This window comes from Coccidioides immitis (assembly GCF_000149335.2).
Source record: "Coccidioides immitis RS genomic scaffold supercont3.1, whole genome shotgun sequence".
Lineage (NCBI taxonomy): Eukaryota > Fungi > Ascomycota > Eurotiomycetes > Onygenales > Onygenaceae > Coccidioides > Coccidioides immitis.
Window position 1 is genome coordinate 1,836,642 of NW_004504310.1, and position 17,051 is coordinate 1,853,692.

Here is a 17,051-nt window from a genome sequence, read left to right on the forward strand (position 1 = left end):
GGACTTCCGCCCATCACACACCTTCTTCAAGTACCTGAAGAGGCCAATTTCCCTGTGAATAGCTGGCGTGTGAGTGTTCTGACGCAGAGTGTTTAAATGGATATTGATGGAAACTTTTGAACGAGCCACCCTATGATCCTTCTCGCCCACAGGTTTCCTTCACAGAATCACAGATGCTATGGCAATATTTTCACCTTATATTCACTTTGGTTTTCTGTTTCTCGAGCGCGAAGGCCCTTGTGTTTATTATTCATTTGAGGCTGCTGGCTACATAATGACGGGGTCATCTCGACCAGCATAATGACATAATTGATACAACTCTGTACCTGCAGTGGCGCATTCAAAGTGGCAGACGCTATTATGCTTTCCGTTTATTTTCCTTTGATCCTCAAAGAAATTGTTGAAAGATGTGACAGATTTCGACAGCTATAACTGGCTACCTCATTTAAGAGGGCAGAACATACCCATTGGCGGACAGTGGACTTTAGATGAAAAGATTTTGTGTATCCTGGCGACCATGTGCGATACCGTGCTCACGTTTTAACACCCGAATCTCAGCCGGCTGTGCTCTACGCTCTCTCCCTGCTCTGAGGGATTTATTAGAGGCTTATTTTGCCAATACTCTTCGACTAGTTGGAGTTTCTTTACCAGTGCTGAAAAGAATATCTAGGAACACGGAGTACGGAGAACTCCCTACATGACGGAAAAAACCACACCCTAACATCACATGTCCTTAAGGTTGGCTGCTCAGGCACATAGCCTTGTTTTTTTTTTGCATTGGCTGTTGAGTGCTCAGAAAATCCAGCTAGGTTCCATTATTACAATACTCCTGTTTATTTGTGATATCAGATCTGAATTTAGGCATGCTGTCTAGAGTTCCATCCAGAACAAGCTCATGCATGTTTCATGTTAAAATCAATGTGGTCGGACTCCTATTTGAATCTATTTGACGTGTCATCTCATAGGGAACATCAAGTCGAGGAAAACTAGATGGACCTGGGAGCCAAAAACCGCAGATTAGTAGGAGCACGAGAAACTCTTTATGGAAGAGTCATATCGAAGCCAAACGGCTGCGTGTCATCGAAAAATGTAAGTTTACACCAATCCTGTTCTCCAGAAGTAGAAGTTCTCGAAGCCGAATTGTTCATACATCAGTCTTCCTGCGTGGAGAGTGCGGCAAGCGTCCGTACAAATCAAAACATAGGCCTTCCCGTGATTGCCCATGATCAGTGGCTTTTTGGTGCAGTTGTGCGTCCGGTTTGCATCAAAACTTAGTAAATTCTCCAATCACCCGGTGATAGTAACGGGCACAGAAGGGGCCTCTACTCCTTGTATACGGAGGTGAAGTGTTGAGAAGCGCGGAGAAAACATACGGACTTACGAGGAATATGGTATACGGAGCCAAAAGGAGATAATGAGGGAGGGTAGTATATTGGGTGATAATGGCTTGACAGAGTCGTGCGTCCACGCATTCTTGTTATCTTTCAACCAGCATGTGCAATACCATTCGGCGATGGGATGGTTCGGTCCTACGGTGCGGAAGATTTCCCTCTGTTGGTTGCCCCGGTAACGGCGCTGACTAAACTACATTAGGAATTATCAAAAGACGCGGCACACGATCGATATAATATGGCTCATGCTTGCTTGCGTAGAAGCACGCTGAAAGCATCCCCCATAAGACACGAGCATATCGAACACTGACAATGATATCTTCGAAGAACTGTGTGAATATGCTCACAGTTCGGCCCATAAATTCGCCCAAAAATTCCCAAAATCGACCCCTCCGCTCTAAAAGGCTGTATGGGAAACGAGACGCAAATTCGGCGAGAGCGGCTCTCGATATTGAGTGCAAAAGCTCCAGCAGAACGCACAGAAACTCCGAGAATATGAGCCCCGAGGCTGATAACCTGGTGGAAACGTTGCAGGAGAAACTCGCCGGAATTACCCTTGAGGAGCAGAGCCCGAAGAAGCTTTGGACAAAAAAGAGGCCGAGGATAGGTGTTCAAATTCGGCAAGCTAGTCCATCGGCGGACGATAAGCTAGAAGAGGAAAACTGTAAGGTATCGACGAATGCGGCTGTCACACAAAATCATGATATGGAGGAGCGCCACAGAGAAGCACAGGCGGAGACGCCCAAGCCGGACGAAACAGAAAAAGAGCAGAAGGGCAATAAGAGGAAAGTTATCAAGTCTCAGCCACAAGCTCGGAAAAGTGATCTAGTAAATCACTATGTGAGGCCAATTTTGGAAGAAGCGATGTCAACCAGAGAGGTCGAGGATTTCGATACCTGGGCCGAAAGAGCAGGGGACATGTTCGACGTTGAGAAGATCGCCGAAGGCTCCTACGGCGAGGTATACCAATTACGCGTACGACAAGATATTTCCAGGCGAGAGCTGTCCAAATCCAAGGCCGCGAGATTGAAAGCTTACGACAATGGCGTGTTCAAAATAGTTCCGTTACGCGCACAACGTGGCGCCGGCTCTAAGAAGTTTACGTCCATTCAAGAGATTGTTGCTGAAGTCCAAATGCTGAAATTGCTTGATGCCATTCCTGGATTTGCGAGGTTTAGAGACGTCCACGTTGTCCAGGGAAGGTTTCCGGCATCTTATCAAGAGGCCTGGACTCGCTACAGTGAAACGAGAGATGACTGCTACAACCCCGATCCGAGCAAGAAAAAGTCGTATCCTGACAATCAAGTATGGGCGATTTTGGAAATGGATAATGCTGGATATGAACTGGAAAAATTCGACTGCTCATCAATTTTCCAAATATACGACATATTCTGGGGAGTGGCGTTAGGCCTGGCTAGAGCAGAGCAGTTTGCAGCCTTTGAGGTAAGCAAGTCTTTATATATGTCTTTGGGCTCGGTGACTAATTCTGCTTGCAGCACCGTGACCTCCACTTAGGGAATATTTGCATTAAATCTACAAAACCGAAGGGATGCTTACATGGCCCCCTCAAGCCGTCATCGCAGAATCCGGGCATTGGCACAGGCTTTGGTCTGAGTGGCATCGAGACAACGATAATCGATTATTCGCTCTCTCGAGCTAATCTAAAGATAAGTGATATACCAGTCGATGAGGATATTGCTTGGTCAGACCTCGATAAGAAAAAGCTCTTCGATGCCATCGGGAGAGATGACGATGAGAAACTCCTCCGAGACACATATAGATTGTTAGTCGCATCACTAGACAATTGCTTCACTGAGCTGAATATCTAACAACGTTGGCAGAATGCGCACAGAGGTATACAAAGACCAAATTCCATGCCGTCCTCGAGACGAACCCTGGCGTTGGAAAGAGTTCAGCCCCAAGACGAATCTAATATGGCTCTCCTTTATCCTTACCATGCTGCTAGTCAAAGGCAGCGATCATGGTATTCTTCCAACGCCGCGGGAACCACTGACGGCCCTCTCTGTGAACGCCAACACCCTAACCCCCGCCCAGAAAGGCAAGTCTGGCGCCAAAGCAAAATCTGCAAAGAAAAATCATCTACCGGGAATAGATTTCCAGTTAGAATTGCTGGACCGCCTCCAGACAGTTCTAGATGTTTTAGATCCTGAAGAGCAGGATGAAGAATGCGATATCCTATCTTGTGCGGGCGATTTGGTTGCATTTGCTATTGGATCGCAATGGCTGTCGGAGTCGGACTTTTCATGTTAAATTCTGAAGATGAACAGCGGAAAACAAGATTTTCAGTGGATATTAGATGCATGATACCCTCAATATGTTTTGTTGTTAGGCATTTAACGGCAGTGGTTTGTTTTTTGCATTGTTAGATTCGCATTATAGGAGTCAACAATGTCTCTCAGTGGTTGAATTATAAGGGTCTAATCCCATGAAGATTTGCAATCAGGTCCACAAATACAATTCGGCCATGCAATTTACTAATTTTAGATTCGGAGACCAGTACTCCGTACGGAGTAGCAAGAAAAATAACTTACCTGTCCAAGCTGGAAGATCTTGGAAAGTTAATGCCCACATGGCAGCACTGAAACGGTTAAAGCTAGCAACGCTTCGTATACTTTCAGGACCAACCTCGAGAGCTGAACATGTATTCTGGAGCGTAATCAATATTCAAGGTTGGCGAGGACATGTAACGTTTCGATTATCAACCCGCTTATAAACCAAAGATCCAAACTTCTCTCAGATCCAGAGCACTTCGTTATGCTTGTTACGGTCCGTTTGGAATGCATTATGCAGCCAGAGGAGGAGCTGCCAAGAGACGCGACGCGCCAATCAGTTAATTATCACGTGACCAAGGACGCGGCGCGTTCCCCGCATTCTAAGTTGGCCTGTTCTTCATTTCCCCAACTCATGCACCAGCTTCAGCCATCGCGGGCGACCAGCCGAGATAGCTGTATGCCGGGGATCGTCAGCTCGGGCACCGAGATTCGAATTATTCCCGAAATCCCCATCTGAGCTCTCATGGCGGCGTACTGCATAGAGATGCTCTACTCACTTTGGACAAAGGTACCCCATGCAAAGGGAACGTGTGTGTGAAGGGCGCATCGTACCTGGTGGCCCTACTTGATTGCATGGGACTTTCTACCTCGAGCTTCCATTAGCACATAATTCTTCTCGTTAAGATGTCTATTGTTAGATCTAGAAGCCTGGGATTCATCGGAATCGGGGCGATGGGTCGACCCATGGTGGAAAATCTCGCAAGCAAATTACCACCCACTTCCATTATTAACATCTACGATGTGTCCGAGAAGGCGATGGACGAGTTATCCATGAGGAATGACGGAAAGATAGTGAAGTGCTCAAGCGCGAAAGATGTGGCAGAAAAATCAGTACGCATTGCAGACTTCCACAAAAGCCTTTCAACATTCAGATTCTCGCCAGAAGGCCTAGAAGGTAGGTATTTTCCGTCTAACTACAGACGAATAATAGGATATCATTATTACCATGGTTCCCGAAGGCCTGCACGTCAGACAAGTATACCTTGACTCTACAGCTGGGATATGTACCGCCGATATATCCAATAAGCTGATCATCGACTGCTCTACAATTGATACCGCGACAAGTCTCTCAATTAAAGAGAATATTTCCGCAAAGTTTCCCACTGCATCGTTCTACGATGCGCCTGTCAGTGGTGGCGTGATCGGTGCTAAAAAGGGGACTATCGCGTTCTTCCTTGGTTGCGCGAATGACGACCCAAACCTCCCTCAGCTTGCAGAACTCGCGTCTATGATGGGCAAGCAAGTCATACCCTGTGGTGGGCCATCCCTAGGCCTCGCAGCAAAGCTTTCGAATAACTATCTCTCTGGCCTGATCGCCATCGCTTGCTCGGAAGCAATGAACATGGGAATGCGCTCAGGGCTGGATCCTCGTGTGCTGGCCAACGTCTACGCCGCAGGTACTGCACAAAATACGATCTGCGACCGGTTCAACCCTGTCCCGGGTGTATATCCTGATTCTCCGTCGAGTAATGGATACAAAGAGGGGTTCAAAGTGCAACTCATGAAGAAGGATATTGGGCTGGCTGTTGAGATGGCACAGAGAGTCGGGGCACGGTTGGCCTTGGGCGAAGCGGGCCTGAAGGCCTATGCAGACGCTAGTGAAGATCCCAGGTGTAGAGATCTAGATTCGAGGGTTGTTTATCGGTTTCTAGGGGGAATTGAGGATTGGGAAGGGAGAGAGCAGTGAATAGCATGTGAAGAGTTTGACTCCATTCCCGTTGGAATCATTAAGGTCTGTGTAATAATGATCCATGACTCTATAATTTTAAACAAGATATGCTTTAGATCGCACGAGAGTAGAAAAAGTCGTTTCTCGTCTTCAGTATCAAGAGCTGACATTTCTGATGTCATGCTTATCACCTTCTACATCAGTATTCCGTACTGAGTACTCCGTAAAGTTCGTCATATCTATCTGCAAGGAGCTACCACCCGGTGATAGCAGCCGCCACGAGGTCTCAAATCAAGCAACCTTCTTCCCCAGCTCCCGCTTATGCTCTCCCTTTTCTTCCATCTCATTTAACACACTCTCGGCGGTTTTCATCGCATCCACGCCCGCCGGCACCCCGCAGTAAGTCGTTGCGTGCAAAATCGCTTCTCGGATCTCAATTTCGGTCAAACCGTTATTGATCGCTCCTCGAATATGCACGGCCAGCTCCGGCGCCCTGTTGAGTGCCATGAGCATTCCAATGTTCAACAGACTGCGCTGCTTGCGATCGAGGCCCGGACGCGTCCAGGCGTATCCCCAGCAGAACTCTGTCACAAGCTCCTGGCCGGCGCGGGAGAACTCAGTAGAACCGCCGGCGAGGGCGCGATCAACGTACTCGTTGCCGACAACTTCACGGCGAACCTTGAGGCCCTCTTCGAAGAGCTTTTGGTGGAGGGGAGTGAGGCTTGGGTCGGTAGACATTTTCTTTGGACTTCTATTCCCTTCTTTTGCGTACTCGACCTTATGTCGAGTTTCTGAGTTTGCTCAGATCCTGGGAATTGCTCTTTCTGAGTTGTGATACCCTTGAGTATGAGAACGCTTTTGCCAGATGTAATTGATCCTAACTCACCAGTTTCCCTTGTATATGTTCCGTGTATGAGAATGAGGTCCTATTATGGGCCGATCCTCGAAACTCAATGCAGCTAAACTCGAGAGTAGTCGCAACTCGTTCCGTAAAGCGAAAGTTTTTTTGTCCTCCAATTGACTTTTATCATCGGCTCCAGACCAAGAATTCCGGCAAGCCTTGAGCCGGTTTGGGCCCCGAAGGCAGAAGGGGAATGTTTACCCCGCATGGTTCTCCAAGCCTACAGCGGCGCTTCAGAGAACCCCGTTACGCAGGAAAAAATGTATGTATGTCCTGTACATGCATAGACTGCAACGTGTTTGGCATTGGATAGGCTTATCTGACGTAACAACTCTATGCACTCCCAAATTCAATCGCTTTGTTCGAAAAAGATCAAGATCTCGCATTGGATAAATTTTGGTGTGGAGTGCAGCGAGAGTCGAGACGAAAAGTGCCGATTTAGTGAGAATCCGCGCCAAGACCACGACCTTGCGCGCCATGTCCACGTGATTCCCCGCACCCCGCCCGAGCTTTTCTCCGCATCGCCCTTTTTCTGCTGAAGCAAAAGCCCTTCGCTGCTCCGTGTTTATAACATAAGTCACTCCGGCAGAGCGATCGCGGCCTCCAGCTCTCTCCATACCAAAAGCGACAGAAGTTCCACTAGCCGTTCCCCAACTCCATCCCGAGGTCTTCATGGGGGATGGAACCGTTGCCAATGCGCCGACGGACGCTCCGGCAGGGGAGGCTGGCCCTTCGCCGAGCTCTGGAAACGCAGTAGCCAATGATCCCAGCCCATCTGCGCCAGCAAAGAAGCCGAGGAGATTTCACTGCAAACGCTGTGATACCAGATTCTCGAGGCTAGAACATCTTCAAAGACACGAGAGAATTCGTATGTCCGCCACTCCTTGTCCATGCTCCATCTTGGCCAATCGAACTTTTTCTCTATTTCAACGCAAAGTTTATATTCGAAGCTAATCATTCTTCAAACAATTTGCAGATACACAAGAAAAGCCGTTCGCATGTCAGCTGTGTGACCATCGGTTTACCAGGAGGTAGGATACTGCCCTACTCTAAAGCGCTGGTTTAGCTTATTAATATAATAGCCATTTTGCTGATCGACTCCTGCAGTGATCTGTTAATTCGACACGAACGGCTGTCACATAACAAGATTGTACCACACAAACGTGGAAAAGGATCTAGGTCCAATGCCAATAAAGCCACTGCTACTCCTAATCCAAGCTACCATGACACGCCATCGTCCGCGCAGCCTGCCATTCCCACAACATTTGATGACCATCATCGGCCTTCCATTGCGGTTACTCATCCAAGCATTGAACGTCATGATGACTTTCCCTTGGCCACCTTATCAATGGCTGCGGAGCACGTCTCGCTTCAGATGCCGTATGACGCTCCCTCCAGCCATCCCGCCCCCAATTCAACCCACATTGCTTTCGGACAAAGTGGTCCAATAAACACCACCGAGCCACCGTCCCAGATGGGCGCAAATATTCATAGCCTAGAACTTGAGAACTCCTTGAATGAGCTCTCATCTTTCCTGGACAATGGCGCCATATCATCCTATCATTTCTCTTCGCTCGTTTCTGCCGAGCAGCCAATGCCACTATTTTCTCCCGAATCAATCACCCTTCCACCTGAAATGGGCCCCGGGAACCATTTGACCCCCAGCTATGAGCCCGGTCATCATAATCATAACCATCACGCTGACGAATCTGGATCCTTCTCCCATTTTGAGTCCCGACTTCCGTCTCTTCAACCAGAAGAACAACCCCCTCAGATTAGACGGATGCACATTCCTCATCGCCCATTGAGTGAGATCTCTCTTGACGACAGGAAATATATTCTCTCAAAATTAGATGAGTTTTCTTCGGTAATTCAGCCTTCTTTTCAGCTGCCGTCTTGCTTGGCACTTGCAAGATACGTTGCTGCTTACATCAATGGATTCCATGAACATCTTCCTTTCCTCCATATCCCGACCATGTCTGTTACTCATTGCTCGGTTGAACTTATCCTTGCTATTGCCGCCGTGGGAACCCAGTACTGCCTTGAAGGAGAAAAGGGGATCGACCTTTTCCATGCAAGCCAAGCAATTGCAATGGAACGAATACGGCGCAGAGACGTGAGAAGGAATACAAACCACCGACATGCCATCCCAGAAACAGCCTCTGTGAGGGCATCAGGGCAAACCCTCGCTTCCTATCAGTCACTATCTCTGGCTGGGCAGCTGGACCCATCCCATGAGTCTTCCTTTAACACAGTTTCCCAGGAAGAAGACCTCATACAGACCATTCAAGCATTGCTCATTCTAATGGCCATGGCAACATGGGCAAAGCAAAAAGAAATCCTCCGGGAAGCATTAGCTCTACAGAGCATCTTGGCCACCCTGGTACGCGATCACGGTCTCCAGGGTCAACCTATGCCAGACAATGTTTCGTGGGAGGAGTGGGTTCCGTTGGAGACCGCGAAGAGAACGAAGTTTATCGTGTATTGCTTTTTCAACCTGCATTGCATTGTTTACAACATTCCGTCTTTGATCTTGAATTCCGAAGTTGACCTAATGTTACCGTCCGGCTCGGCTGAATTTAAAGCTCCAACTGGATCTCTCTGGCTTGAAGCGAAGGCAAAGGCCTCCTCAGAGGTTAGCTTCCAAGATGCGCTTAACCGGTTATTCTCCCGCGGTGGGACTGAGGTGGCGGAATCCAACTCCTCGCTGGGCAATTACATCCTGATACACGCTATTATCCAACACATCTTTTTCCTTCGTCAAGTTACCCGTGGACGTTTCGATGGCAAGAGGGACATGGCCGCCGAAGACGTTTGCGCTTTGGAACGAGCCCTACGTAACTGGCAAATTGGTTGGAAACGCCATCCTGAATCTTCGCTTGATCCACAGGATCCCAACGGCCCAGTTGCTTTCAACTCGACTGCTCTTCTTCGCCTGGCTTACATACGTCTTAACATTGACATCGGCCCTGGGCGAGCGCTGGATACTCGAGATCCGGTGCAGATCGCAAAGGCGTTTCGTGCCAGCCCACCGATACGACGGACTCCTAAGCTGGTTCGGGCCGTCCTCCATTCAGCTCATGCTTTAAGTATTCCCGTGAAAATTGGCATTAGGCTCGTTGCCCAAACGCAAACTTTTATATGGTCGATTCAGCACTCGATTTGCTCACTAGAATGCGCCTTTCTGCTGAGCAAATGGCTTGAAGCATTATCAGTGCCTAACCCAGACCCGCCGATTAGTGACGATGAGCGGCGCATTTCTGCGCTTGTGAAAATGATGCTCGACGAAACCGAATTTCCAGTGCCGTCTAATTTGGCAATGGGCTCACCGGAGATGAACCAGCAACTCAATGCTGGAGTATTGCGGGTGTGGGCTCAAATATTCAAGGGCTCTCAGACATGGGCTATTGTTGGCGTCATCGGCAATGCTCTGAATATTTGTGCCGATTTAGCCCAAGGGGGTTGACTAGTGACCCGTGGTCCTAACAGTCCAGGAGGTTTCTATTTGTACGAAGAGCATATCAAAGCTCCTATAGCCTAGGGTTTGTTCCGCTCCCATAGTTAGTGGTGGGGTTCGTATGGCAGGCTTGTACGGAAGCAATGTATGGATGCCAAGAGATGAGGGGTTGCCTGCATTCCCCAAAGCTACCCCAATCCGGTACGGACGTACAACTTCAAATATCAGAAGTGGTACTCCGCAGCATGAAAGATCGCTCACGGCGGGATATGACAATTCAACTCGGCGAAGAGAGACCAGGCGTGCCATCCACGTTCTTAGGAATTGTTTTAAAAGCAACCCATATCGATTTTGAACAGTCGCTTTTTCGATCGCCTCTAGGGTGCTCCGCACGGGTTTTTGAAAATGGCATCCTCGTCAGTCACGGTCCATGCGCTTCGAGCGGGTCGCTTCACCATCCCGGAACACATCTTTGTTACCGGGGCATCGGAATTAGACAGAAAGACTGTCCCTTCACTTGCATTCCTTATCCAACATCACAACATCTCGACAGGAAAAACGACAAGGATTGTTTTTGACCTTGGGTTGCGAAGGGATATTAGGCGGTACCCTGCTCCCATTGAGAGACATTTGAGGACAAGACAGCCTCTTGAAACAGATCCGGATGTTGTCAAGAGCCTTGCAGCTGGAGGGTTATCGCCCAATGATATTGATTATGTGATTTATTCTCCTATCAGTCTCTAGCCAGTCTTCAACAGTAATGGCAAGGAGCTTCCTTTTTTTTTTCCTTTTTGGAGCTAACATGTCCATGCAAATCTTAAAAGGTGCATTGGGATCATGTTGGTGAGCCTCGCGATTTCACTCGGAGCACATTTGTCGTTGGTTATGGGTCGCTTGACCTACTCAGAGGCAAGATCCCAGCGCCACGGGGGAGCCATACGATCTTTGAGCACGACTTAATCCCCCATGATCGTACAGTTCAGCTTCTAGATCCTGGTATCTCCGATACCGGATTAAACTTGAATGAACCCAACAGCGAGGAGTCACCAGGATCGCCGGACTTCAAACAACTCTGGAAGTCTCATTCCGAGGGATCAGTTTCATGCATCGCCATGGATGTATTTCATGACGGTAGCGTGTATCTCATTGACGCGCCCGGCCATTTACCCGGTCACACCAATCTTCTCGCTAGGACTGATATGGGCTCCATCTACCTAGCCGGTGATGCGTGCCATGATAGGGGTATTCTCCGCAAGGAGCGAGGAATCAGCCAGTGGCAAGATTCCACTGGCCATGTGTGTTGCATCCATGCAGACCCCAAGAGGACTGAGGAAACGCTTGAACTCCTCAGGGCACTTGAGCGGCAGGGAGTTGAGGTAATTTTGGGCCATGACGTGGATTGGGAAATGGATCCGGTGAATGCACATAGATTCTGGGGACACGCAGAAAGTGAAGGACGATCCAAGGGTCAAGATAATAAAGCTCATTCTCGTCAATCAGAGCTCTGATCTAGTTGAACGTATCCGTAGTGATATAACGTTGGTGGATGTAACTCAGTCGTGAACACCATTGTTATTTAGCTCCAAAGGATTTTAATTAGTTAGTAAACTAACGGAATGACTTCATGAAACTAGGCGAACCTCCCTGTGTACCTTTTCACCGATGCCTTTTTAGCAGCCCGTCGAGGCGAGGAGACGGCGTGTGATCCAAAAGCCAGCAGGAGCTGGGGCAATCACATGACGTCGATTCATGATCCCCAGACAAGCCCAACGTCCCTCGCATCACAATTTTTGAAGTGGGAGTTCGTTATATTATTTAGAATGACTCAGTTACCTGGGTCATTTACGACATAGTTAACTCCCCTCCATAAGATGCTGAGAAGTCGTCTCCAGCAGCTCTTCGCGCCGCGCCGGTTGTATAAACGCGTGGACGTAGAGGACACAGAGCGGGATGGAGTCGAGGAAGACGTTACACAGGAGGAACCTATTCCCAGCGCATTCTCATGGCTGGAATACGGGATATTTCTATGGATGGGGGTATCCATGTTGTGGGCATGGTGCGTCGTATGAGCTACGCAGGCTGTGTAGCTCATCTTCCCTTGCGCAGCTCAATATTTTGTAAAAACCCACAGCTAACTGGAATTTACGTGCCAATAGGAACATGTTCCTCGCAGCAGCACCGTACTTTCAACGCCGATTTGCTTCCCATCCTTGGATCCGAACGAATTTTCAATCATCCATCCTCTCCGTCTCCTGCATAACTAACCTGACATCCGTCCTTGTTCTCGCGAAACGCCAGAAAAATGCCTCCTATCCTCGAAGGATCAGGGCTTCCATGCTTCTCAATATCTGTGTATTTACGCTCCTTGCCTTATCCACTGTTTTATTCCGTGGGGTAGCCGTTTGGGTATACTTCGTCTTCATCTTGGTTATGGTGTTTGCAGCTTCCATGGCTACAGGCACGAATCAGAATGGGGTCTTCGCGTATGTTGCTGGTTTTGGCCGGAATGAATATACACAAGGCATCATGGTTGGCCAGGGGGTTGCGGGCGTTTTGCCGTGCATTGTGCAGGTGATAGCCGTTCTCGCAGTCCCAGATGAGCCCAGCGACACCGTGGACGAGGAAAAGGTCCAATATCAATCGGCGAAATCCGCATTTATATACTTTGCAACTGCAACGATCGTCTCTTCGATTGCTTTCGTTGCATTTCTGCACCTCAATGGGAAGCATCAATCTCGCATTCTGAAATCTCCAGGGCTTCCCCCATTCGAATCCGACGAGGAGGAAACGCCCACCAAGAGATCAATTCCTCTGCTGACTTTGTTCCGGAAAGTACCCTGGGCTGCCTCCGCGATGTTCATCACCTTCGCCGCCACCATGGCTTTCCCGGTTTTCACCGCTGAGATTCACAGCGTCCGAGAGGCCGAAAGTCCTCCTCCTTCCCGCATATTCCAAGCTGCTGCATTTATCCCCTTGGGCTTCCTCTTCTGGAACTCCGGGGATCTCTTGGGCAGAATGTCAGCTGGACTCCCCATGCTCAACAAACTAACCCGTCGCCCGTTTCTCTTATTCGTGAGCTCCTTAGCTCGCATCTTGTTCGTCCCACTATACTTAATGTGCAATATCCGTGGAGAGGGCGCGAAAGTTAATAGTGACTTCTTCTATTTATTCGTGGTCCAATTGCTGTTCGGTGTCACGAATGGATACTTGTGCTCTTCGTCCATGGTCAGCGCGGTAGAGTGGGTGGGCGAAAATGAGAGAGAGGCTGCAGGAGCATTCATGAGTTTGATGCTCGTCGCAGGGCTTACCATGGGTAGCTTATTGAGCTTTTTCGTTGCAAAGCTATGACCTGTTTTTGGTAATTTTAACCCGACTTGGCGTTTTTGGTTCTGTCCTTATGGGTTTTTGGCCTATATTGGAAGCGGGATGCATATTTTGGATGACATCGATGATTGATGAAACCCGCCATATAGATTGGAGTGTATATGTGCCATATACCTTCTATGTTCAATATGCCGTTTTGGTAAATAAGATAATATGACTTCTGTAAGATTGCCATTTTCCCACTATTGTCATATACATACATGTGTGTACTTGAAACTAGGTCATTTGCTCTGAAAGTACCCGATCCGAGCCGACAAAGTACGATTATAATGAGTCTATCATTAAGTGGGAGAAAGGTATATATGTGTACAGCTAACTGGCTCATATGTGGCCAGAAATGCCCAGCCAGAGACTGGAAAGGACGCTAATTCAAAACGCCAGCTGGAGGTAGGAGTGGAGAAAATATCGCAAGAATTAAGAGTGAGGGAGACGAATCCAGCGAGACTCGATCTATAATAATATATATAGACTGATAAAGATCGTAAGAAAAGTCACAAAGAACGGTCGTAACAGCAAAGTCCAAACAAAGTCTATATGCCCCTCATTGTCCCATTGGATATCATGAGATGAACTAGTACAGCAAGACAAAAGAAAAGTAAAGATACGAAATAGTTGTCAGGGACTTGACAGTTATCCTGTTCTAGTCGATAATGCAGATGTTGATGAATATTCTTGCGACTCACAGAACCTGCGTTGAGCAAGCCTGATCGCTGCCAGGGAGTCAACACCGGGCGACGAAGAAAACCGAATTAGATAAAAGATCCATAGATCTTGAGAGAGCATGTCCCCACATGGAAGCAAGAAACCGGAACTATCCTTGATTCAACCTCAAAGCTTAGGGGCTGCACTAGCTCTTTCACCTACTTCCCCATCGCTCTTCGCAGATTCAAGCTGCTTTGCTTGATCCTGCTCTTCTTCTTCGACTTCTCCGCTTTCGTCATATTCCTCATCTTCGCCCTCTTGGAGCATTTGCTGTAACTCTTCTGCTTCAGAGGGTGGCCCGCGGATCGCAGATCCTTCATAATGTGCCACTGGTGTCATTCCCGACTCTCCTCCATTCATTTGCCATTCCATAAGTTTCGTGAATGCACCGTCCGGTCTCGAGCTAAGATCCTTATAGGAACCTTGTTCGGCAACTCTGCCGTCAGAGTCGAGAACGATAATTGTATCAGAGCGCTTTATGGTGGATAATCTGTGAGCAATGCTGATAGTGGTGTTACTTCCACGGAATAATGCTGCCAAGGCGCTATTTACAAGGGTTTCAGACTCTGCATCCAGGGCAGACGTGGCCTCGTCCAGGATCAAGATATCTGGATCTTTGATGAGTGCTCTAGCGATGGCAATTCGTTGTTTCTGACCTCCAGAGAGCTGCGCTCCTCGCGCGCCTACATGTGTATCAAGGCCGTCAGGCTGAGATTAAATGTCAGTGTCAAAATCGGCCGCAGATCAAAAAAGAAAAGGAAAAGATACGAAAACTTACGAAGTCGCTGATAAACTGGCAGTTGGCTTTTCTTGCAGCAACAATAATTTCTGCCCTGGTGGCCTCTGGTTTTCCATAGGATATATTTTCAGCGATAGTGCCTGAAAACAAGACCGGTTCCTGTGACACCACGCCAATCTTTCTCCGAAGGGATTTGGCATTCATCGTAGTAATGTCTTTGCCATCAATAAAGATCTTTCCTGTGTTTGGACTGTAGAAACGGAGCAACAACGCTGCAATCGTGGATTTCCCGCCTCCAGAAGGGCCAACAATAGCGACATTAGCTCCCTGTGGGATTTCAAAGTCAAGATCCTTAAAAATAGTCACAGCGGGGCGAGTTGGGTAGCTAAACTTGACATTTTCGAAACGAATAGGCCCCTGAGCAGATTTGACCTTAGTCCCAACGGTAGGCGAGATTGTTGGTGCTCGGTCCTGTAGCTCAAAAAGACGACTCGCAGCACCAACGCCCTTCATCAATTCTGAGTAAAAGCTTGACAAGCCGAACATGCTCGAGCCAGCGTAAACAGTGTACATGAGGAATGATGTCAGTTCACCGATCGTGATTCCTCCAGATTGAACCATTCCACCGCCTACGTAGAGCAGAGCAAGGATAGTCATATTGCCCGTGAACCCGGTCTAGAGCAACGTGTCAGTCAATAGTCAACTGTTCCTGGTTCCGAATATACTCACAGCACTAAAGAATGTCGCACTAATAAATGATTCCTTCTTTCCTAGTTCAAATATCCGTTTAACCTGGTGGTTGTATCGACTGACCTCTAGCCTCTCCCCAGCGAAAGATTGGCTAGTTCTCACATTACCTAGCCGCTCTTCAGCAATCTTGGTGAGGGTTCCCAAATTCTTTTGGATTTTTCGGCTTAGGTTTCTAATCGCTCTTCCATAGAAAAAGGCTGCGATAGCAACCGGTGGAAATAACAAGGCTAGAATACCCGAAAGCTTGAGACTGACGTAGGCCATCATCCCAAAACCAGCTATACCGCTCACTGCTGATCGAAGTCCATCGGACAGGTTTTGAGTGATACTCTTGCCGACAATAATAGTGTCTGAGCTTAATCGGGAGATCAGATCGCCGACTCGGTTTGCATCGAAAAATTCAGCATCTTGGACATACGTCCTTCGAAACAGTCGTGATCGTAGCCGGGCGACAATTCGTTCACCAACAATTCGTAGAATGATAATTCTTCCATAGTTAGCCGCAGCACCAAGAGAGAGGACCCCTGCCAGGGCACCATAGAACCAGGGAAGACTAAGTCCGAACAGCTCCAGGGCCTCGGAGCTTGGGTTCGTCGCAATGTCCAAGATTTTCCCGATAGAAAATGGGATGGACATGCTAACTGACGACGATGCGAGGAGGAACATAAAAGCAACGGAGAGCACCTTGGCTTCCGGGCGAGCAATCTTGACCAGCCGCCATATTTCTCGAATTCCGGCCTTCTTTCCGTGGGCAAGACCATCTTTCGCTAGCTTCGCACTCAGATTTATATGGGCCGCTTGAGATGCCTTCTCTGAAAGCTCAAAGCCTTTCTGTAAGTCATCCTGCTCGGTTAGGACGACCTGGGTCGGTTCCTCCGCCACTTTACTTTTGTTGGCCGATGTTGCCGGCCGAGCCGGTTCCTGTATGCTTCTGGAAGTTGAAAGGAAGCGAACGTGTTCCAATCTAGCCGGGGCAAAGGCTGACGGATCAACTGCATTCTTTATCGCGAGTAGAGGGGAACCGGGTGTGGAAAGCCCTTGCCGCTCGATGCCTCGGAGGTCGAGCGTTTGGTGTGCATTGCGGTATTTGCGGGAGGCCTCGATGGCACGTCTGGTGAATAGCCTCTGGCTTCCGACGGTGAAGCGAGTGTTACTTTGATGCGCAACGTGGCGAGAGGGTATCCGTGATGTGAACGTGGTTAACACGTTGGGGCTGCGCATTGCGGGAGGAGGTCAGGCATGCGGCCGATGCCGCTCGCCCTGTGATTTATCGGCGACGACGAAAGCTAGAGGCCTTGATTATGTATCGGTATTCATCGCAGGCAAGTGAGAAGGTTGCAATTCGAGTTTAAGCGCGGTTCGATGAGCTGTGAGTTGCGGATCGAGGGTGGTCGTCCAGGAGGGAGTGCAAAAATGAAATTTCGGAACTGGATGCGATGACGATGGAAAGCTTCGAATCTTCCATCCCGATCTGCGGATCCCCCC

At 48.6% G+C, this 17,051-nt stretch overlaps 7 protein-coding genes across 7 annotated transcripts; 5 read left to right on the forward strand and 2 right to left on the reverse strand.

Moving 5' to 3' along the window:
- Positions 1-1,703: 1,703 nt before the first annotated feature.
- CIMG_02429 (HASPIN protein kinase) lies at positions 1,704-3,662 on the forward strand (the record flags this gene model as incomplete). The annotated part of the gene is made up of 3 exons (XM_001248657.1): positions 1,704-2,834; positions 2,888-3,174; positions 3,233-3,662. 3 exons carry the CDS (start codon positions 1,704-1,706, stop codon positions 3,660-3,662), a joined length of 1,848 nt encoding a protein of 615 aa, XP_001248658.1.
- A 781-nt stretch (positions 3,663-4,443) lies between these two features.
- CIMG_02428 (3-hydroxyisobutyrate dehydrogenase) lies at positions 4,444-5,787 on the forward strand. The gene is made up of 2 exons (XM_001248656.2): positions 4,444-4,795; positions 4,896-5,787. The coding sequence occupies exons 1-2, from the start codon at positions 4,589-4,591 to the stop codon at positions 5,649-5,651; spliced, it is 963 nt and encodes a 320-aa protein (XP_001248657.1). The 5' UTR covers positions 4,444-4,588; the 3' UTR covers positions 5,652-5,787.
- Positions 5,697-6,615, reverse strand: CIMG_02427 (4-carboxymuconolactone decarboxylase). The gene is made up of 2 exons (XM_001248655.2): positions 6,520-6,615; positions 5,697-6,457 (listed from the first exon to the last, which is right to left on the reverse strand). Exon 2 carries the CDS (start codon positions 6,369-6,371, stop codon positions 5,925-5,927), a length of 447 nt encoding a protein of 148 aa, XP_001248656.1. The 5' UTR covers positions 6,372-6,457; positions 6,520-6,615; the 3' UTR covers positions 5,697-5,924.
- Positions 6,616-7,206: 591 nt separating this feature from the next.
- CIMG_02426 (C2H2 transcription factor) lies at positions 7,207-10,000 on the forward strand (the record flags this gene model as incomplete). Its single annotated transcript, XM_001248654.1, has 3 exons — positions 7,207-7,402; positions 7,511-7,565; positions 7,642-10,000. 3 exons carry the CDS (start codon positions 7,207-7,209, stop codon positions 9,998-10,000), a joined length of 2,610 nt encoding a protein of 869 aa, XP_001248655.1.
- A 396-nt stretch (positions 10,001-10,396) lies between these two features.
- On the forward strand, positions 10,397-11,499 carry CIMG_10952 (solute carrier family 29 (equilibrative nucleoside transporter), member 1/2/3; the record flags this gene model as incomplete). The annotated part of the gene is made up of 2 exons (XM_012358958.1): positions 10,397-10,708; positions 10,816-11,499. 2 exons carry the CDS (start codon positions 10,397-10,399, stop codon positions 11,497-11,499), a joined length of 996 nt encoding a protein of 331 aa, XP_012214381.1.
- A 363-nt stretch (positions 11,500-11,862) lies between these two features.
- On the forward strand, positions 11,863-13,541 carry CIMG_10951 (nucleoside transporter; the record flags this gene model as incomplete). The annotated part of the gene is made up of 2 exons (XM_012358957.1): positions 11,863-12,047; positions 12,148-13,541. 2 exons carry the CDS (start codon positions 11,863-11,865, stop codon positions 13,337-13,339), a joined length of 1,377 nt encoding a protein of 458 aa, XP_012214380.1. The 3' UTR covers positions 13,340-13,541.
- Positions 13,489-16,947, reverse strand: CIMG_02424 (ATP-dependent permease MDL1). Its single transcript, XM_001248652.2, has 3 exons — positions 15,546-16,947; positions 14,856-15,491; positions 13,489-14,785 (listed from the first exon to the last, which is right to left on the reverse strand). The coding sequence occupies exons 1-3, from the start codon at positions 16,785-16,787 to the stop codon at positions 14,204-14,206; spliced, it is 2,460 nt and encodes an 819-aa protein (XP_001248653.1). The 5' UTR covers positions 16,788-16,947; the 3' UTR covers positions 13,489-14,203.
- Positions 16,948-17,051: the final 104 nt, after the last annotated feature.

Excerpts from the sequence above, each read along its gene's own strand:
- CIMG_02428 (XM_001248656.2), top strand. The coding sequence starts at position 4,589 with ATGTCTATTGTTAGATCTAGAAGCCTGGGATTCATCGGAATCGGGGCG. Across the intron at positions 4,796-4,895 it reads AAGATGTGGCAGAAAAATCA|GATATCATTATTACCATGGT; the intron begins GTACGCATTGCA and ends GACGAATAATAG.
- CIMG_02427 (XM_001248655.2), bottom strand. The coding sequence starts at position 6,371 with ATGTCTACCGACCCAAGCCTCACTCCCCTCCACCAAAAGCTCTTCGAA.
- CIMG_02424 (XM_001248652.2), bottom strand. The coding sequence starts at position 16,787 with ATGCGCAGCCCCAACGTGTTAACCACGTTCACATCACGGATACCCTCT. Across the intron at positions 15,492-15,545 it reads GTGCGACATTCTTTAGTGCT|ACCGGGTTCACGGGCAATAT; the intron begins GTGAGTATATTC and ends ACGTTGCTCTAG. Across the intron at positions 14,786-14,855 it reads GCCAGTTTATCAGCGACTTC|CCTGACGGCCTTGATACACA; the intron begins GTAAGTTTTCGT and ends ATTTAATCTCAG.